Source organism: Phoenix dactylifera, chromosome 7 (assembly GCF_009389715.1).
Source record: "Phoenix dactylifera cultivar Barhee BC4 chromosome 7, palm_55x_up_171113_PBpolish2nd_filt_p, whole genome shotgun sequence".
NCBI lineage: Eukaryota > Viridiplantae > Streptophyta > Magnoliopsida > Arecales > Arecaceae > Phoenix > Phoenix dactylifera.
Genome location: NC_052398.1, coordinates 2,155,552 through 2,177,788, shown reverse-complemented (window position 1 = coordinate 2,177,788; position 22,237 = coordinate 2,155,552). Strand labels below are relative to the sequence as shown.

The window sequence follows — 22,237 nt, the reverse complement described above, 5'->3', positions numbered from 1 at the left end:
TGTTAAAGAGACATAAAATCTGTTTTTAAGCTGCAGGAAGTAGAGGTGTACCCCCCCAAAAAATAAAAAAGCTGCAGGAAGTAGAGCATCTTCATCGCTACCTCCAATGTAAAGGTGTAAATAGTATAATACTAGTATGGATAATGGATTACTGATCATACCATTATCATTGTCATCTCCCCTAAAGGAAGGGGTCAGCTATGCAGCTACCCTAACCTGAGAAAACTCCAAGGCAGGTTCTGCAGCCAGCTCCTTCCTTCATCCAGGATCTCCCTTCCGAAAACTATAAAAAAAAACAAAAAAGAACAAGGATCACATAACAACAATGCTAATGTATGCTAAACCAAAGAGTGTAGTTAATGCTTACCTTAATAAAGGAGAGATCCCTATGCGGAGATCTACGGTGTCCGAAGGGGCCAACCATCAACAGACCTACCCTTCGCATATTATATCGCACCCAACATGCCAAATCAGAGAGGCTACTAATTTCATTATAACCAAAACAGAATCAATCTCAGAAATTGTCCATTTAATCACAGCATGTCTATAAACACAACTCCATGTGCTATGAATGGTTATGAATGAGCAACCTAACAATGGTACTTCAAAAAACACTAAACTAAGTTAAAGGAGAGTAATAATACAAAAGCAGTGTGCATTTTTAACTGCTCAAATCCCCTCCCCTCCCTTCTTTACGGAGGGAATGAGAAAGAAGAAAAAAATTGAACATTTGCTAAAACATGTGGAACTGCCCTGTCTGCTGAAACATTACCCTTTTTCTATACAAAAGGACATGAAATTCCACCCAAAAACTATACTCATGAAACAGAGTACCTCCTGTGCCTTGATGAAGACCCAGAAGATTTAGCTTCCATAGGTTTCACAGAAGTGGGAGGGCTTTGAGAACTCCCAGATGTATCGCTACTTTTGTTCTCCCCATGCCCTTTCCCAACCCAGAACTTATCAAATATCCTCTTTGATCGAGATGGCAGCAAGAACCCACCACCCCTGTCCTTGTTATCCCCATTACTCTTCTTTCCCTCGTTACTCCGGCGCTCATCCTCTTTTATCTTCAAGTTCCCTATCTGTCTCTTTACAGAGTTCAGGTTCTCTGGCACTGGTCTCTCCCAATCATCTTCCTCATTTGGCCTGCCATGTAAGGTGTCATTGGTTGGAGCTGTCAGCCTCCCGGCCGCTGCCCTCATCTGCACAAAGAAGAGGACCCGAACCACCACTCTAAGAGGTAAACGCTCATTTTGTGCTGCAAGCATGCAAGCATCCACTGTGAGCTTCTTGACATCGATCAGTCTACAGATCCTTTTCTTCTCTGCTTTACTCAGGCTTGGATGCTCCTGTACATTGTCACCATATCAGGTTGTGAGGATTGGTTTCAATAATTTTAGAAAGAAAAAGAAACCAAATTGATAAATAACAAAGCCAGAAAAAAAAGGTCACAAGTAGCAGAAATTTTCCAATAACAAAGGGGCTGTGTTATGATTGTCTTTTAATATTTTAAAAGTTTTTGCGATAATGCTGGAGAAGTGATAAGCAGATATTCATTTTTGTTCTTCCTGATTGAAATACGTGACAGCATAGTGGTCAAAGTGCAGTGTCATTTACAAGAGGAATGCAGGCCAGTGAGAACAAGCTCAGGCTCTGCAGCCACTAATCAAGATTTCTGCTTGAGGAGTTCTGAGGAATGAAAAGAAGAAAATTGCGGACATGATCATCTAACATGAAATAACAAGACTATATTATTGAGAACGGTACTCCAAATGTTTTCACTCAAGCAGCATGAAATAATGAAATGGATACAATATATGTTGACAAATTCCAGAGTAAATTAACAAGATCACATTGCTGAAACCAAGAATGATGAAAATGCACACAAGCAAGGATCATTCAATAAAAAATAACTATGTACTTTTAAGTTACAAATTGATCAATACTGAAGCATCAAAAGAGGAAAAGAATATAATAATATCAAACAAACACCAGTACTTGCTAGATACAACCATAAGGACAAAGGGCTAGGTTTGGTGCTCATTGCTTGGACCATTTGATTGTCTAATGCAGAGTTGGTTTCCATCTCGTCTCCAGATGTCTGAGACTGCAGGGAACGGCAGATCCCATGCCCATACGATGCACAAGTGCTGTGCATTGAATGCATCCTGAGGACAGGATGGATGGCTGATGCAAATTGGGACAATCAAATGACCCGACAAGGGTCAAACCTATGATGCTCCTTATCATAAGATAGCATACAAAAGATACTGCTCAAAAACAATAGCAGCTGTGCAACTTAACAAAGCAGAAAACTGTACACTGAGAACTTTTTTGGGGAAAAACAATAGATTACTTGGCAATGAAAAATATGAAAACTAACAATAATTGAGCATCTTTTTTATACAACATGAACTGACCAAAAAAAAGTATAAACCTTACACAAAAAGTGGTGGTTAATAGGGGTTTCATGAACATACCTTTAAATAGATATCAATGGCTGCGTACAGCCCATCATGAATTGGTCTGGCTGCCTCTGGAACTGATGTAGAAAGATCAATGAAGGTAGAAATTGGCAGATTTGGATCACTGGCTATTTCAGCAAGATAACAATCAATCATTTTTCCCACAGTCAACAAAGATTCATGTTCTAAATCAATTTCATGCATCCTATTTTCACTCTTTTCCACAAAATCAGTATCATGAGTGTTCCCAAGCCGCATCATAAATCTACTGACTAGGCTTTGCACCAGATCAACATCATAAATAGTGTCACCTGATGATTTTGCTGGAATCAGCAGGTCCTTCCAAGAAGCTTTGTGCAATTGCAGACTAATACGGTCCATCAAGTCTTCTTTCAACAAATCCCCAGCTCCGACCAAGATAACAACTTTTAGCAATTTTAAAAGGAATCTGCAGGAACAACCTGAACCTCTATCTGATGGCAACAGCCTGATGATGGTTTCTACCAGAGTCCTGTTCCTTCTTGTGTAGTCATCAGTAGCCAAGGCATCATAAGAATCATGCAACCATCTAACTGTATAAGCCTTGAGGGCCTCTCCTATCACATCAGAAGACATTCTCCCTTTAGACTTCACAGCAACCATCACTCGCTTGTAAAGATCAACATCCAGCTCGCATATATCCTCAATCCACCAATCCTTGGGAACAATGCGCATCCTTTGTTGGGATTCAACTATCTCATCTGAAGCTGCCAATTTCTTGCTATAGGTATATGACCAGTGCACGTTAGCAGGGTCTACAGATGTTTTGGAAGCAATGGAATCTATGCATCTTCCAACCACCTTCAATTCCTCAGACCATGGTAACAATGACTTTGTGGTCTGTAGAACAATAATGGAATCTTTCCAACTGCGGAACACACTGGAGTTCAAGAAAACCTCTATTTTAAATATTAAATTACCTTTTTCAACATCCTCAGTCATCTCTAGGTATTCTGCTGCACATCTAGCTGCAACAACATTGTAGGCATTGAGAATCACAACCATGCCGTAGCAGAATTTAGCACATATCTCAAAGGCTTTTGGTCCACCAGGAAAATCATGGACGAAAACTTCATCAGTGTTGTCCTCATTGGCCTTGAGTATCAATCCTTGTAACCAGTTGCTCTTGGATAGAAGAGGAAACTGCATATAGAAATAGTGAATCCCAAAGCTTCAATTTAGTGGTGCAAATATGGTTCGATGTAACATGAAAAGACAGAAATAACACATAAATCATAGTAATACAGCAAAATCAATAGAACCAATTTTTTTTTTTAAAAAAAATGGTTCTGCTTCTTTGGCTGCTTAATCAAAAAGATTAGTTAAATTTCATATTTAAGCTCTCATTCCAACTGATTGCCCAAAATCCAGTTTCAGTTCCATGGAAGCCAGAGTAGATTTTTAATTTATTTTCTATCAGCATGAAATGAAGAAGAAAGAGACAATGGTGTCCATCATTTGCATGTCCAAGTATTATGTTGCAAGAAGTCCTCCAGTTAAGCGAAAAGCATAAGCAACAAAGAATAGATATGAACCTCTGGCCCAAAAAAAATCAATTTCACATTGTGGGAAGAAGGAGCAAATAAACACTCTTGCCCTTCACTGGTGTATACATTGTCCTTCATGCAATCATTCAAGGGATGTATACGACCACCCACAACCTCACACTCCCAGAACAAGGCACCACAGGAGAATGATAAATTTGATAACACAAAAATTGATGAGCTTTGTGCAAGGATACAAGAATGGAGGTCTCAGATGTAGACTTGTTAAGCAGCTTTCTGTAAACAAAAGGAATGAAAAATTCATCTTCAAAAATGCAACTCAGCTGAGTATTACATTAAAAAAAAGATTAATCTTTTTATCATTATTCACAGACTTCCAGCTTGGACAAGTTTGAAAGCAACCAGGGTAAGTATTGTCTTGCTCTGCATCCTTGTAAATGGACTGAAGAAAATTATACAAAAGCAGACGTAACTATATAGAGATCTATAAATACATGCTCACAGCTTCCTAGCAGAAATTCAATTGCAAATATTATAAATGCTAATTCAGTTCAAGAATTGAAAGGATAGGAAATGACCTTATGCAAATAAAACCTCACTTCACCAACATGTATAATGACATCTGTTGCCAGCTCAGATACCACATACCTGCATTGGTCATCAAACGTGAGATTTATATGTACTTAGTATCAGAAACAAGGTATAAAACTAAAAACATTATCCAAAATCAATTGAAAGCACATATTAAGATGAATAAAATGATTTTGGATGATGCTTCTGAATTGTCCATTCAACATACAGTTCTACGATCCAACCAATTTGCTTTGAGAGGGATTCAAACAAGAGTTGAAGGAAAAAAAAAGAAATGAATAATAAGTATTGATGAGCCAGATAGATGCAACCAAGAAGCAGATCTTGTATCCCAGGTACATGGTAAGTGCAATGTTCCCCCTTGTATTCGCATGACCATTTGTTGATGGATTACCTTTTTAACTTGCTCCCATTAATCGAAATAAAGCTAATACTATCTAAAATTATCTAACCACAAGGAAATATATGTATCACCAGTTCATTGAGCATAAACATAGGAGGCCTAATTTCATGTAACTCTATTCTTACATTTCACAGAGAAAGAGAGAGAGAGGAAAGGAAAAGCAAAAAAAAAAAAAAAGATCCATATTTATGAAATCAGTTAGGTTAGGTGGTTGAATATGGGAACTATTCGCTGATGGGAAGCCAGCATATTAACACACGCTTGAGTTTTTGATTTATAAGAAGACTATTTTGCTGTATTCGGTTTGAGAAAGATGTCTGAGAATGATGTTGGCATATCTGAACTGCTGCCATACTTGCTCAATGAATGATTGTGCATTTCTTTCATACAATCTCAGTAAATGGGTGCCTTGGCAAAATCTTATCTAATCTCAACAGTACAAATTGTGTAACACCCAAACTATTGACCTCAAGATCAGTACGCACTTCTACTTCTATTTCCCAAAGCTTACTTTCAGCATTACAACTAGAACAGAAATATCACGCTCCTAGTCAGATCAGCATTGCTCTGTCAAATTATGTTTGCAGAAATATACTCCATATATCTGCATCACTTTCGCACTCTTCTATCACAAGAAAACTCATCTCACAATCATGTTCCTGCAATTCTGTTGATCACCCTCACATATGCAGCATTACAGCAGCTCAAACAGTGGAAACATACAAGAAGCTTCTTGTCCTAATTTCCAAGAAACCAATTTGGATTGCAAATTTGACCCATCAGACCGTGTGACAAAGAAATAGCTGTAGGACAGAGAAAAGAAGTGGAGAATGCAAGCAGCTCACTGGCTGATCAGTTGCAAAACAGGAGCTGCCTATCTTTATAAAGCTCTCATCTCTATCAAACCAAGTTACCAATACAAAGATGGATGGAAAAGTGGCAAGCACGAACCAATTCGTTTTGGAAAAGTTTAGGTCCTAAAAGAACTAGCAAACAGGGACAAGTATCGACAGCATTGTGACTTGGAGGATTTCCTGCAGCACAAATATTCAAGAGAAAGAAGTGGAGGACAGATTCCCAAGTGGCAAAGAACCAAGTCTCGCCAGATCTGAAATTTCCAAAGCACTTAATCTTCCTCCTCGACGGGATATTGGATTGTAAAGTCTCTCCTTTTCCATATTTTCCGCTCTTTTTTCTGAGGAAAAAAATTCCCGAAAACATTAGGAAAATCCATGGAGCAAGAAGCCACGAGAAACAGGGTGCAACAGTGCTGTGCTCTCTGATTCATGGCCACCATCTATACAGAGAACTGTTTGGATATTAAAAAATCTATCCATGTCGATATAATTAACCAAAAGACACCCTTCAAAAAAAAAAAAAAAAAAAACGGCTATCCTATCCCATGCCGAGCAAACGAGCACAGCATAATCACAAAAAATTCTTCTCTTCTTTAACTATTCGTGCTACTTGCATTTCGCTCTAACCCAAACCCGGTAATCTTTTAAGGGAAATGTTCTGAAAGAATCATGAAGAGAGAGAGAGAGAGAGAGAGAAAAAGTTTTTTTTTTTCTTGTTTCTCTGTTTTGTAGCTGCTCCAACCACCCCTTAACCACTCAGCAGCATTCGAGATCTACCGATATCCGAAAAAAAAAAAAAAAGAGAAACCGGAGAAATGAATCAAAACGACCGCAAAATAGCAAAACTTCATTCAAAAAACGTTCTTTTTAAGAATCCATTCCGGCACGGAAACAGAACGAATCAAAGAAGAAACACACAACCAACACCAAGATCTCGAAACAAGAAAAGTCCTCACCTGACGTCGCTCCCGTCGGACTGGAACGCATCCGCCGGCTTCGATCCCAGTTTCATAAACTTCATCGCCACCCCCTACCACCAGCAATCCCCCACCTCACGTCCTTTCAAGCCCACCTCCCCATCCCGCCCTCTACTCCCCACTAAAATCCCGGCTTTCCCGGGTCCGTACGCTGGCCCGCCCCCACCCCTCGCTTCTCTTTCTCTCTCAAATCCCCTGCTCTATGAGACGATGACGATGCTGCCGTCGCCGTGGTTGTAGCGGTTGAGCGTCATAAAGAGGGGAGGAGTATCGGGAAGGGCGGAAAGTATAGTGTCGTGTTATGATTAGCGCTATCTCCCCCGCTTTCGCTTCTTTTATTTCTTTCTTCTTCTTTTTTCTTTTCTTCCCTTGCTGTAATAATTATTGGTAGTATGGTTGCTTGTTTCGCCGCTGCCTGCCTGCCTCGTTCTTCTCCCTTCGAAGAAGAATAAGATCTTGGAGGGCGATGCGCGCCCCGGAGGTGGGAGAGAGGGCTCCTCCTGCGGTCGCTTTCGGCAGTGCGGCGCTGTTCAGACGCCTGCCCACAAGTGTGCTCCTACTTCTCTCTCTAGAAATAGCTATTAAAAAGTTGTGGGAGGTGGTGGCGGTGGATGTGGGATCGGCTGGAAGTGGGGGACCAGGATGACTTCCTGCCGCTAGATTCTTAAAATATCTTATATTTGTTCCTGTCGTGCTTCGGATTTTACATGTTGCCCCCTCAACGGATTTTAATGTTATGAACAACCTTTCTACTGGTGAGTGGTGATTAATCACATAAATACACATCAGGTTTTATGTTCAACGTACTGCAGCGCCAAGAAGTTGAGTTGATGAAGTTGCCGGTAACAATCCCATCCTTGGCTAGGCTTCTATCCTAGTTTCACAAAAACAAGAAGAAAAAAAAAGACCACATTTTTTTCCTGGCAAATTTTTTCTTGTGAATGAATTATGTGTTGAAGTCCACTTAAGCTGGTTATTAATTTGTGAGATCCATCCTTGGTCCGGTTGGAAATCTAACCTTTATATGGGAAGTCATGACCCAATCTATTTCGAGCAAGTGAGAGGAGGAAATTGAATTAGATCAGATCCCAAATTCATCTAATTAACGTGCAAACTTATTATCATCAAAGAGCATATACTACTTGCTCTCTTTGATTATTCACAGGGAATGATTTTCTTATGTTACTTATTTATAATAAAGTAAAATTAAACTTCAAAAAATCTCTCACTTATGATAACTTTTTCCTCCCATTATTTGGACCATTGCATAAAGCTCCAAAAAAAATAACAAGAAAGTTCTGGAATTGTTGACCGGTTGTTTTGTAGTTCAAATTTCGAGTTATGATTATATTGCTCATTCTATATTTTTTCACAAAATCTTGTAAGATGTTTCTATCTGGATCGCTAGATAGATAATATATTGCATTCTCTCTCCTTTTATCCTATCCGGTGAAAAAAATGCAAGATGCTCAAAAAATAGAGATAGAAAAATGATGATAATAAAATTAACATTGCGAATAACAAATATATTTTTATTCTCAACAGATCTAACTAATTAAACCAACTAGAACTCTAAATTGGAACCCAACCTATTCAAGAAAGTTGTTAGGTTGGATTGATCTATCTACGGTCTGGATTCATTTATATCAAATTCGAACTTATTTAAAATAGATCGGCCATGGATCAAATCTCATATTGCCATCCCCAAGCATGTTCCTATTTTCATTCTCATTACTGGACAAAGCCGATTCATCTAGAAGTCAAGCATAAAGAAAACGATGCTAATGATCCATTAGACATCCCAGCGACTAATTTGTTCTGTAGTATCTTCATGAAACTTCCACCTCAATCACTTTTCGCTAGACAAATATTGCCTCCCATATTCTTATATTCACGCCATTCTGTGCCCAGCCAGGCGCTTGGCTGGTTCCATTCCATTTAAAAAGTAAGAGAGGAAAAAAAGGAATATGTTAACCATGAAACTGCTCACTTTGACTTAGAAGATTGTCCCGTAGTTTTTGATGGAATATTATGGGATGAGTTTTGTTGTGGGTATGGTTTCCAAACTTAGTCCCACATCGTCGGATAGTGAAAAGGTCTGTGCTTTATAATGAGGAGGCCAAAACATTTCCTCTCGAGGGCCTTTTTGGGACAAAACCGTGAGGAGGGGCTGGTGGCTTCTGTCAGAAAAGGGGAAGTACCTACGCAGAACCCCTGCAGGCTATGATCTACGAATCCTCCAGAGCGGACAATATCTCGGGAGGAATGCAGTCGCTTTCCTTATCCAGACGGTGGGGGCTGTTGCCGGGGCGAAACCTCGCAACAGATGGCGCTAGAAGGAGGGCCCGCCCACGCACAAACCTTTCCACTGGGGGGCTGTGTTGTGGGTGTGGTTTCTGAACTTAGTCCCACATCGCCGGATAGTGGAAAGGTCTGTGCTTTATAATGAGGGGGTCAAAACTTTTCCTCTCGAGGGTCCTTTTGAACAAAACTGTGAAAAAGCGCTGGTGGCTTCTGTCAAAAAAAAAAAAAAAAAAAAAGAAAAAAAAGAAAAAGAAGAAGAGAGGAAGGAAGTAACCCCCGCAGGCTATGATCCACGAACCCTCCGGCCGGGGCGAAACCCCGCAACAAGTTTTTACGCAAAACTTTCGAAGCAAAGAGGGAAGGTTTCCTATGAAATACGGAGGCTTGGCAGGGAGCCATATGGGAATTAAAAAAAAAAATCCCTAGTAAATTTCTATGGACACCTAAGAGGCTTTTCGTTATTTTATTGTTATTTTTGGGAAATCGCCGTCAGATATATGGCTGCTTTTATTATTATGCCGTCAATGCACGCCACTCCGTCCGAAATTACCTCCCTACCCACCACCATGTGTTGCCCAAACTCTGGTTTTGTTGATGGGAGGACTAAAAGTTAATTAATTTGTTTATGGGTGGTAGCCTGGTAGGGGGATTGGATTTGGACCACAGTTAGTGTGAGCTCACCATCTATAGCTCTAATCATGGTTGTTGATTATAGGAATCATCCTCCTCATGCCAAACCTAGTGAGAATCTCATCATCACGAAGAATTGTGCTCAATCTTGCCGACTTGATCTGATATTAAATTTTTGGTCTAGGAACACCGTCGAGCACATGCAATCAACACATGCCTATGAAACCCTGCAAGCGACGAGAAACATGAAGAGAAAGCTTATGGAACTGAAGGACGATTAGCATGCTTTTTTATTGTTTTGAAGATTGTGGCTACATGAGAGGATGAGTGGGTCACTTTGACATGGAAGTATGCGGCCGATTAACCCTAGATCTACATAGTTAAAGACATATTAAAATTTCTAAAGCATGTGAGAGGCATATGAAGCAGTATGTTTGTGGGACAGTTGTTGTATGGGTCATTTGGGAGATTCCTAGCCCTTGGACGATGCCTAAAGAGGCATTCTATGAGTGCATGCTTTGAAAAGAAGAAAAAGGACACCTACAACGACGAGAATCGCAAATAACCCCCCCAATTTTAACTCTATTTGATAAAGGAAACGCATGGCCGGTAAAGGTGGGTTCTCGTCACATCACATCATTCTGACTCTTTTTATGACGAATGTTGGCCGATTCAGAGGTGGACACGCGTTGGCAGCAGGCGTAGATCGTTTCCATACTCTTTTGTGAGCAAATTCGAATCCAACAATTCGCCACAAACAATAATGGAATAAAGAATTCATGTTTCAATTCTATGTCGAGCCAATGTCTGCTCCTACCAACCTGATATAGTTTTCATTAGCTCGTTTGGTCCTCAAATGAACGGATTCAACTTGAGTTAGGAATAAAAAGAGAGAAAAGGCACAAAAAGTAATTACACCGATCGAGGTATTTATTTATATAGTTATATAAATAACTCACTTCTACTACTTCTCTATGGAGAGGGAAAGAGTGTAGTCGTACCTCAGCTAGTCACCAAAGTAACCAAAAAAAAAAAAAAAACCGACGAAATGCTAATACTTGATATACACTTATTAAACCAGAAGAGTTTATGTTCTTGCATAATAAGGTGCAAGTTTGTGGGTGTAATTATCACTATGATGGTTTAAGGGAAAGAAATTAGGTTGAAGGATTCAATCCGTGATATTTTGTTAGGCTCATCGATGCTCAAAACCTCAAAGTTTAGCATTTTAAAAGACAACCAACGAGTTTAATTTCATTCAATTTAGCAGAAGATTTGACAAAATTACATTAATCTAGATACAATCCGACATGATCCACTGCATCCTCATCCTTCTCCGTTGAAATTAACTATAGGATAATATTGTTATAGATATGGTCATACATGTCGTGCTTGACTATGACCTAATGCAGCATTCAACTCTCTCATAAGTAGCTAAATTTCTCAGGTAAGCCTAGGTATTTCTTAATGATTTACACTGAATGGGACCACAAGGATAATAAGTCTTCTGACTTTGATTTTTCGACCATTTAATCGATACAGAAAAGGATAAGGAGCCATGTGAGTGCACTGAACCTCGAATTGACCCAAGATTTACTGGCACCGGTAAACCCTAGCCCAATTGGATAAGATTTAGAAAGAAGGATACAAATTAGGTAGGTTAAGGAGAGACTTCAAGAGAACTAGCTCAAAAATGCAGTAAGACCCAGATAGATCAATCCAAACACAGTACTCTAGCATCACTTCACACTAAATTCTATAGGATTCAGCCTCATCTCATCGACCTCCAATTGCATTGTACTACAATGAACCGGGTCACGTCCGTGCATGCATGATTCTAACCCGACGTACAACATCTTGTGGTCCAACTTGGGCGGCACGATCTGTCATGAAGGCAAATGCCATCCAAGTGAGTTATGTGAATGGGACCACTCGCCTAAGCCTGTCCTCCATCTTGTTCTGATCCTTTCCCCACTGGCACGAAGGCCAGGACAGTACACACGTGTGCATTGCATGCAAGTTCCAAAAGTTCCCTTTCAAAATCCCTTACGTCAAAGAAAGGCACAGATGCTGCACACAGTCCCGGGTTTAACAGCATCCGAGGCCTTGTGGGGGGGACTATGTTTCCACAGTCCCAAATATATATTCCTTCTCGGCATTTAAATGCTTAGAAGCTGCATACCGGGTCAATAGGAACCAGCTGATCGAAATTGGAGAAAATATATCCTCCATGTCATCCAAAACATTGCATCGAGCACTCCTCACGGTGCGCTGCTATAGAAACAAATAGCTGTGATTGGCAGTATGCATGGCTACGTGATGCATGCTGTGTATGTAGGACATAATTTCTCATCAAATTGCTAGGCACGGGCTTTGCTTTCATGGTTGATGGTGCTCGGAGTTTCCATCATTATGAACGCAAGGTATTCTTTGATACAATGCATTCAGAATTTTGGCCTTCGCTATCTTGGGCTATATAAAACGATAATTCTAAGATTTTGGTCAATGATATCCTACATGATGCAAATTCTCGATCTTTCTTAGACAATTGTAGATGTGCTTCTTCATTGTCAAATATTAAAACTAGCACCGCAAATTTGCAATTAACCACGGCTTCTTTCGACCAGCCTTAATTCAACATCGTTCTACTCCTGGCCATGCCTATTCTGGTTGTTTTGATTTGTCAATATGGACTATCTATGACACTTTCTAGTTTCCGGCATATTTTATGTTTATCTTTGCAACTTTTTTATTTTCCATATCGAGAACAGTTAATATATCTATGAAAAACCTGTTTCTGAATTAGCTTCTTCTATTTGTTTCTGAAGTTTAATCCACTCTTGCCAATTGTTTATGGCATACCCATTGTTATACAGTGCTAATATTCTATAGCTGAGAGCTCTTTCTTTGGATATTTTGGATTATGCTGAGCCACTTAGGCCAATTCCAACAGCTCCTCGATCAAAGATGTCAATCTTTTAAATACATAAATGAGATGTCAATGATTCTTCTCATTTTATAAGCGTGACACTTAAGCATTCTATAAGGCTTTTAAGATCTTTGTATTTAGTTTGACTCGCACTGTGGACTTTCGCCGAGTCATGCCATGCTGGGGACCATCAATATGCGGTTGCTACTTTATTCAGTACCAAGGTGGGTCGAGCGCTTCTTGTAGCCCAAACGACTGTCCATTAAAATATCACTAATTAACAGATAGATGTTCATGTGATAAATTTAAAGCAATTAATTCGATGATAAAGCACAGCAATCGGTGTGCGCCAAGGTGTAATCAAGCGGAGCCTGATCGAGCTTGGTTTCAAATAAGTTCGAGCTTGAATTTCAAGACCGAAGTTCGATTTATTTATCATTGTTTCTAGCTTAATTCGACCTTAATTTCGAATTAAGTTGAACCTTACTCGATCAGCTTGATAATCCTAAATCAACCTGAAATCAACTTGAAACTAAATTAAGCTCTCTTCAAGCATAAATGAAAGTTTAACTCTTGATTTCATGTTTTAGTTCAAAGTTTGATTGCGCTCTAAATTAACATTTAACGAATATTTTATAAAGTATATGCCAGATAAAACTTTAATCTAGTACTTTATTAAATAAATTATATAATATATAATTTAAATAAGTTCAAAATTTATCCAATAAAGGTGGTTTGATTTTTAGTTTAGCTTGAAATTAACTTAAATCTTATTTTGCTAGTAAGCTTGGTTTGTTTAGCTCTAAATTAAACTTGATTCGAGCTTTTCTTGAGACGGGCACATACTGCTCGATTAGTTTGACATGACTAGCATGGGCTAGCATCCACGAGCTTTGATTCATTCGACAAGTGCAATCCTTCCTAATCGTTTCTGTAGGTTAATTATGTGAGCTTGTACTGCATGCACACTTAACCAAACTCGTGAACGATGCCAATCCATCTTATAGAAGTCAATTAAATGATCTCTATCTTGGAAGTGGTTGGAAACTCTAGTTCAGGTCAACAAAGAGAAAGTGAACAGAAGAACAAGTAGAAAGGTGAGGTTTGAAAAACAAGCCAAGGACCACTAAATTATGCTCTCCTTGGGTCACTCTCTGTTTGAGACAAAAAAAAAAGAGAGGAAAGGGATTGGGAGCTAAAAGGTCGAGCAGAGGGTAAAGATCCTTAAGCATAGCTTAAGGGCTGCACAATTGTTAGTTCACACGTCATGGCTTCATCCGGACCACTTTGTTGATGAATCTCTTCAATGCGATGATGAACTTGCTGCATCAATAAGAGCTTCTTTTTTTTTTTTCCTTCCACCCCTCTGTAGCCTTTTGGCATCGAGTTGAATGGCTGAATGATTGAATAGCTCGTCTCAGAATATGTGGATGTCCCCAGACAGAAAGGGAGGACTAGTTAATGAGACCATCCTATATATTAACTATTGCTACAGCCACATAGAAGGCATATGGAAGGAATTAAGGAATGGAGTTGGATTCCTAGCTGAGGATAAGATGATTGAAAAGTTGAAAGGGAGGAAAAGAGATGAGGGCATAGATTCCATTATCATGTAACTACTTTTGCTACTCACCTTTTGAAAATATGATGCAACAAATTATGAATTGAAAGCGACACATCACTCGATCGAATATGCGGTATCGGTCGCAAATAGATAAAAATATACATGTAGTATCAACGTTTAATATGCATCGAATAGACGACACTTTCGGTCGTAAGGTGGCAGCTAGTTATCATGTCTCTATCCTGAAATTATATAGATGTGTCGACATCATAGTGCCCACAAGCAAAACTAAGTGGCATCTAACCCTAGCAAATATACAAGGCACTCTTGTAGCCACCCTAATACTACAAGAATGGACATTATATATATATAAATATGAAACTTCAGCTGTTGTGCTATTAGGTGAGCTAGAGTACATGTTTTAATTAGAAATATAAAAATTTAGATAGACAGCATCCATTAGCTTGTTAAAATCAGTGCACATTATTGTGTTTGATTGTGATGCATATAATGGGATGGTGACACTTGCTAGAAAAGCAAGAGGAACAGAGATCATGAAAGGTCATTTGAATGAGTTGGCCTAACTACCTACCAGAAGAGAGATGATGATTCCGATCATGCGTCACAAGTGTTTATGGTTATCAAAAACAATTGAGAGCAGTTTACACTTAAAACGTACTTGTTCACTTCTCATCAATTGGCTCCTTGAATTAACAAATGGACTATGACATTGGCCAGTCTCGTTGCTCTCGCACTATCATAGTCCAAATACTAATAAAATAAGCGATGATTCTGATTTTGCTTCCCAAGAAACTATAGTTATCTAAAGCAATTAGGAGTAGTTTATCCTTAAAATATACTCATTCACTTCTCATCAATTGGTCCCTTGAATTATCAAATGGACTATGACATTGGTGAGCCCTGTTCTCACGCTATCATGGTCCAAATATTAATAAAATGCCATCCGTTTCGTTCTCAAATATTGCTTGATATAGCTGACAACAAAAAAAACTAAATTCCATTGTTGTGTAGTTCATGCCATTCGAGTCCCAATCATATCTACATTGTTGTTTTTATGTATCATGTTGTCTCTTCCCTTGAGATTCTCCAAAATAGATGCTAGTGAGTCATTGATGGTGCCTTTCTTTCTTTCTTTCTTTCTAATGTGTATCAACTAAGAATAAAATGGGTTGAGTGGACCCTTATCCAAGGCAAACCTGATCCGGACCACAGACCTGTTTGGCCCATTTGTACTCTAGCTGAGGAGAGAGAGAGAGAGTGTGTGGCAATGTGGCTTGCATTCATGGCGTGGGGAGCAACTTATGATGTTGCCACAGCAACTCATGGGTCCAAAGTTTCAAACAAGTACTAGATTGCTGGAATGATGGGCAATCATGCATCTCCATCTGCCAAGGAATATTGAAGTGGTTTATATGAAACAAGGGGCCTCCTTTTCTAGTGATGTGTTTCTTAGCTATGATGAGCTTTTCGAGGACCACGCAACTCCTCCCTTTCTCATTATTAGATCTGCATGCACATAAGGAAACTCTCTCTCTCTCTCTCTCTCTCTCTCTCTCTCTATATATATATATATAGAGAGAGAGAGAGAGAGAGAGATTTCCTCCTTGGCCATTTGGACTTGGTGATATGATACTCCCTTGCCTTCTGCTGGAACAGCAAGATTTTCTATGGGAGGTATGTTGGATGCATGACTTCCAACAGGACGCCCATCCTGAGTGTTTTGTATGCTGCTAAAATTAGGGGTGCAACTTGAGCTGGTGCAACTTAAACCTAAGCTACCAAAAATTAGCCTGCTTTGAGTCAGACCATATTTAACTTGGGTCCCACTCGGTAACAAATGTCAACCCAATCTCATGCTTCATCAACTTTGGCTCAAAGTCTCAAGTAAATTGGTCGAAGTTAAATTTTACGAAATTTTTATAGTAGAGCTAATGATCTACCTCGAGAGTCTATTTTGTTGGATAGACAAGCCTCGAGAGTCTATGATTAACATATAAACCAATCAGCCCTAAAACATCACCAAAATCACACATTGATTGGAGCCCTATAGAGATACAAATCAAACTTATTTGAGCTACATCGGGTGCAATCGAAAATTTGGATTTGACTCAGGCTAGGGTTTTGCTAGTTAGATTATTTCTGGGTCGGGAACTACACCAGCTAGATGGCGGTCATCCATGGACACCGTCAATAGTAGGGCTGTAACCCGTGAGAAGGATCGGTCCGATCTGGGTTCATGCTTGGATTAGGAGAGAGATAATTTTATTACACGAACAAAAACCAGATATTTCAATCAATCTTTGTAGGGTCGAATTGGGTCCATTTTGGTTTAATGGGGTCAATTTTGATTCTAATATGTCATTTCCTAAAAGGAGATGTTTTATTTCCCCTGTATCACGTCCCTTCTCAAACTTACAACAGTTATAGTCTTGGTTGGGACCTGTCGACTAACTTGCAAGTGACCATATCTGGGCACCAGTCATGTAAGTATAGGCTGGATCCAGATCTAGGCCTATTGCTCTGCTGGTCAGCGATAGAAGTTGGTTTACATTGCATGCAATGACATGGGCTTTTGAGGCAAGCCCAACGTTTTTTGAATGCTAACTCCTAACCCAAAGGCCCATGTCACAACTATCAAGGCCACATGAGAACAGGGGGTTGCTAGGGTCAATTCCCACAGGATTTTTTTTTTATTTGTTTCAAACAAAATTGTGATCGCGCCGGTGACCCTCTACCTTCTGTCATATTATTATATGAACTAATAAAAAAATGCCATATGGGTTTATTAGCTCGGGTCGATCCTTCTACCAACAACTTAAGCTTTTAGGCTGCGACTCCATGACAAGTAGAATTATAGCCAAGCCCATCATTATGCAATATAATTTTTTTTAGTCATGTAAGCCTCTTATTGAGAGATACTAGGGTCATGGAGGACCCAGCAAGTTTGAGTGGGACTTAGGTCATAGGTGGGCTCCCCTCTCTCAAGTAGGATCTAACCATGAGGAGGGCGTCAAGAGACTGCTATAGCCTGCATTGACTAATAAAAAAAGATGCCACATGGATTTATTAGCCAACAACTTAAGCTCTTAGGCTACGAGTTAGTGACACTTCTCCGTCCGCCCCTTTCACTTCCCACACAGGCTCTAAGCATGAATTGCCAACAATTTAAACCAAACTTGATTTCAAGTATTTGAAGCCGTGATCCAAAGATAAGGGTTCTGCCTGACTTGCGGGAATGGCTGGTATGGACTACAACAAGATCCTCGTCTCTTGTCGTCAAAACCTTTCAAATTAAAGCTAAAAAGGTAGGACTGGAGAATTGTACTCTGTTTTCAGAACCCAACTGGACCATGTTCAACTAAAGCAAAGTCATAGACGGCTTAGAAAGCTCCGACGTCCTGCCCCTTGCAGAACTTGATATCTGAATTTTACTGATCCTGAGGGGCTTCATTGTAGCTTTGCAGCCTTAAACTAGCTTAACAGCCAAGTTCGATTAGCTTAACAAAGCTGCAAGCCTGCAACACTTGTGCATCTTGTGGCCTCTAAGGTCTGCCACGTCCAAATTTACTTAGGTCGAAGATCTGCTGGCCGCAAAACTTACAATTTGAACCATGCAAGCTCCATTGCCAAGCTACAACCCTATTGGGACCATGTTTATAATAATAATAGTGATAATCTTATTCCTTTATCAAACTTTGGAGTTAATAATCATTTCAATTACATAATTTATGAGGGCTTCCGATCTCTGATTCCATTTGAGGCCATTTGGGTGGGCTCTGAGCTTATCATCCTTGCTGAATTTAACCTAAATATCAATCTTTTTGCGCAAGCAAAAAATTATACAACACCTCTGCTTGGCTCCCCCCTTTGGGGTCATCCAGCTTGCAAATGTTGCCAGCCTCTCTGCTTGATTCCTAACACTGGAAAACCCACAATAACAAAACCAAAATTATAACTTGGTAGCCTACTTCGTTGTATTCTTCAAAATTAATTAGCAACTAAATACCCATGAAGCTTTTTATTTTATTATTCTCCACAACCACTCACCCACCGAGAGAGAGAGATCAACTTGTTTTGTTTCTTGTTTTCAGTATTCTTGTTGTATTCTGATTCCTTTATTTTGTGCTTATTCCTTGTTCTTCTCGTGAGATGGATAGATAGAAAATGCCCCTACCTTTTGTGCTCAAACATTAGATGAAGCACAGGGCCCTCTTCATGAACAGAACAAGTTGGGAAAATATATGGACGCAATACTCAACACAACAAACGTTCAAAGAATAAATTGAATTCATATCAGCAGAAGCAATGTCATAAGCATTCTCGGCTATGTATCACATAGGAAAGAAGATGAAACCAGAAAGCTCTATGAACAACACGAAAAAATCCAATCCTCTTCCTCCTCAAAAGAATAACCAAAACTCATAATACGACGCCTCAAAGAATCCTCGCCACCATTCCGATGACAGCCAGAACACCCACCAAGCCCCCTGTAATCCCCCCTGCCAACTTCTGGCCGCTGCTCACCGGAGCCATTGCAGGACCATCGTACTCCAAGGGGGAAGGTGCAGGGGAGATCCCACGGTACCGGTGGAGCCTCTCTGATATCACAACGACGATCAGCTTCTCCCCCTTCTCACAGGCCCCCTCTGCTCCACTGATGAAATAGTACGGCCCTGAACGGGGGAGCTTCACCACCGTGCTCCCATCCTTGTGCTCGGCGATCGGGCTTGAAGTGGTGCAGCTCAGGTAGCCCTCCCTCGTCACCTCCAGCACCGAATCCTTCTTGCCATCATACTTCCAAACTGGGTCAGGAAGAGCCAAAAATGTTAGCTTGCGTCTCGAAACTTTGATAGAAGAGAGGAGAGGAGAGGAGAGGGTTGAAACTTACCAAGCGAATCCCCGACCAGAAAGCGGTTCGCCTCCGCCCACTGATTGAGGGTTTCTGATGGAGACGAGGGGATTTTCCATGCTTCGGTGTTACCTCCAACCAAGAAGTCTTTAGCTTCAGAGCTTCCCACGATGAGAAGAAGGACGAGGAACACGAGGGAAGAGAGCAACGGCGAAGCCATGTATGCGAACTGAGAGAAGAGAGCAGTAGTAGTAGCCGTAGCAGCAGCAAAAGGAGGATGATGGAGCTAAGTTGAGGGACTTCGTGTGGCTTGTTGAAGTTGGGGAGAGACCAAGGGAATTGGGCTCTATTTTATATTGGGTGAAGGAGGAAACTAGCCGTTGGGAAAGGCTGGGTAGGGCTCGAGCCCATTCACCTAGGGCTCGGTTTTTTTTTTTTTTGTCGGGGCCACAACGGTCGGGAACCTCGAAATACGAACAACAAAATCAACGGACAATGCTTTGCTGCCCACGCTCGCATAGTATATTTTATGCGGATTCAGCAACTGCCAAATATTTTTTTAGCCAGATAATTCTACAATTATGCACGATAATCAAATTAAACAAGAATTAAGCAGTCGTTCGCAACGCTTGTTCAAGAAATACTCATATGTCACCATTATTTTGTTATTTGGATTTTTCTTATTGCCTTATTTGGATTTTTTTTCTTTCCTTTCCAATGCTACATTACAATGAATCCATCTATTGACAACCAAAATAGAAACTATTATTTGTGTAATGAAGCCTTGACATAAGTATTTTAGGAATTAAATTATGGCTACTATAATCATTATCAAGCCATTATGAGGGTGCTAGCTAGTGTCATTGGTAAAATTTTTAAGGTTTGGCACCAAACACCTGGATTAGAGAAAAATATTACCTTAATTTTTGCTAGGATTTCTCCCATGCTAGTTCTCAAAAAAACGGGAGGAAAAGACAACTATTATAAGCACAAAAATCCTCATTTACACAACTACTATTCATGGAGTAAACTACATCTTCTAGATCATATATTGAGTAAAAAAAATATCCTTTTCAACTAGTAGATATTTAAATTCAACAATAAAATAGTAGTAGTGGTGCCTGTTAAACCGATACCAGCGCACATACTCAGCCATTTGCACCCTCTAGTGTGTGCGCATATAATATAATAGAAGGAGCATGAAACGTTGGCTATGGTACCATTATTGTCCATTGAAACTCAACTGGAAGTTGCCACTCCTAGAGAAGATCAAGGTCTGGCTGTATTTCATTGTAAAGTCCTCACAGCAGAGAACCTGAGGAAAGGAAAATTTCTTGCACCACCTTTTGCATGCTATTATGAGGCGAGGAGGACGAACACAATCGAACATCTTTTCCTAACTTGTTGCTATTCCAAATAGTTTAGCACTTCATTTCTCAAGGAATATCAATTCCCTTGCTTCCAAGCTCGGTGCAGGATCTCTATACAGCAATATGGAGAGGTCAGCTTTCTTGAAGCATTCCAAAGGTATTATGGGACAGCATAGCATCTACACTAATATGGTGCTTGTGGAAAGAAAGTAATTGCTCCAGTATCTCGGTTCGAAGCAAACTGTGCTCCCGGAACGCTGGAATAGTGTAGTCACCTCTTTGAAAGCTTGATGCTGCCCAGCGAAAGCAAATATCAACCCCTTAAAGCCCTCACGTCCATAAATAATGAAGGAGCTGGCTCGTAAGCCTGGACTACAGTCATACAAAACAAGTCTCGAACCTCGAAGGGTTCCAAGAGAAATGGTTCCTTTCCAAGTAGGGCTCGTTTGGTTCCTGAAAAGTATTTTCCCTCTTAGGAATATGATTCCTGAAAAGAAAATTCCTAGGAAGAGAATGCCTGGGAATATACTTTTGACATGTTTGGTTAAACATAAAAAAGTGACAGATTTTCAAAGTGCTTATGTTTGGTTGACCATCTACTTTTCTGAAAAAGTTATGTATAATTCCTATTATACCCTTAATAAAAATTAGATATTTAATGCCTCTTTAATGCCGGAGGGTCTTTTTGGAAAAAAATAAAGATGGAGTAATTCCCATGTTTTTCATGAAAAAGATTTTTTCATAAAATGTGGAAATCATATTTTCATGAGAATATAACTTTTCCATCTTTCTCTTTTAAAAACTCCAACCAAACAAGAGGCATCTCATTACTTTTTTGTTGACCACACTTTTCCCCTTTTTTTTCCCGCGAACCAAATGGGCTCATAGAGATTATCCATTCTCGAGCCTTGGTCTTACACTTGGGTCAAACACTCCTTATTCCTTTGGGTCTGGCAAGCTCAGCAACGGCTCAAAAAGATCCGCCTATAAGCTATTCCATTGTAAATATTTTCCTCCTTTCTCAGCTAGAAAGTTGATGGGTAAACCTCCCTTTTCATAAAAAAATATTGTTTTGCTCATTACTCATCTTTCATGTGCATACTTTTACAAAAATAAATCATTTTATTTATACTTTTAACCTAGATCAATTTCTTTTTCGAGCCCTTGATGTAGAGCAATGATAGGTGGACCATTTAATGGGTCAAGCTTCATGAGACCGTCAATGTGTCCCACCTTTTTCATTAACATAACATCAATTAAATTTATACAAGCCAATAAAAAATAAATTTAAATATATTTTTGTCCACCTAATGAAAAATATATATCATACTAGTTGTTCTATGGAACTAGTCTCCACCTTCAACTAGTTCACAGGCCATTTACTCGTTGCCATGATACACATCCATTAAGAGGAGTCCTAATTCCATAGACTTTCTTATCATGTTACATCTAGATCTGTACGAGCTACCACAAAGGCAATTCCTTAGCATGCTACTCTTATTGATTGATGTAGCCCAATGTCTCCCCAAGAAATCAATGTTTTTCTCATTTTTTTTCTTCTTCTTTTTTAACCAAAACCTCCATGGTGCCTCTCACCATCCTCAACCTGAAAAAAGAAACGATACTGCACATTTTGGCATATCGATACAACATACAATCATTTGATCTAGAGCAAAATACTTCATGTATAATCAACTTAGAGAGTTAATTGGCAAAAATAATAAGCTATA

General features: G+C 39.6%; 2 protein-coding genes across 2 annotated transcripts; both read right to left on the bottom strand.

Annotated features, from left to right (window-relative positions):
* Positions 1 to 486: 486 nt before the first annotated feature.
* On the bottom strand, positions 487 to 7,405 carry LOC103710435 (BTB/POZ domain-containing protein NPY1-like). Its single transcript, XM_008796136.4, has 4 exons — positions 6,820 to 7,405; positions 4,591 to 4,660; positions 2,484 to 3,650; positions 487 to 1,352 (listed from the first exon to the last, which is right to left on the bottom strand). The coding sequence occupies exons 1-4, from the start codon at positions 6,882 to 6,884 to the stop codon at positions 819 to 821; spliced, it is 1,836 nt and encodes a 611-aa protein (XP_008794358.1). The 5' UTR covers positions 6,885 to 7,405; the 3' UTR covers positions 487 to 818.
* Positions 7,406 to 18,557: 11,152 nt separating this feature from the next.
* On the bottom strand, positions 18,558 to 19,469 carry LOC103710436 (early nodulin-like protein 3). Its single transcript, XM_008796137.4, has 2 exons — positions 19,177 to 19,469; positions 18,558 to 19,090 (listed from the first exon to the last, which is right to left on the bottom strand). Exons 1-2 carry the CDS (start codon positions 19,355 to 19,357, stop codon positions 18,723 to 18,725), a joined length of 549 nt encoding a protein of 182 aa, XP_008794359.1. The 5' UTR covers positions 19,358 to 19,469; the 3' UTR covers positions 18,558 to 18,722.
* Between the last annotated feature and the right edge of the window lie 2,768 nt (positions 19,470 to 22,237).

What these genes read in the sequence shown, in the direction of transcription:
- LOC103710435 (XM_008796136.4), bottom strand. Translation starts at nt 6,884, where the DNA reads ATGAAGTTTATGAAACTGGGATCGAAGCCGGCGGATGCGTTCCAGTCC. An exon ending in TCCGACGGGAGCGACGTCAG is followed by an intron (nt 4,661 to 6,819) that starts GTGAGGACTTTT and finishes TGACCAATGCAG; the next exon opens with GTATGTGGTATCTGAGCTGG. An exon ending in TGAGGTTTTATTTGCATAAG is followed by an intron (nt 3,651 to 4,590) that starts GTCATTTCCTAT and finishes TTCTATATGCAG; the next exon opens with TTTCCTCTTCTATCCAAGAG.
- LOC103710436 (XM_008796137.4), bottom strand. Translation starts at nt 19,357, where the DNA reads ATGGCTTCGCCGTTGCTCTCTTCCCTCGTGTTCCTCGTCCTTCTTCTC. An exon ending in TCTGGTCGGGGATTCGCTTG is followed by an intron (nt 19,091 to 19,176) that starts GTAAGTTTCAAC and finishes TTCCTGACCCAG; the next exon opens with TTTGGAAGTATGATGGCAAG.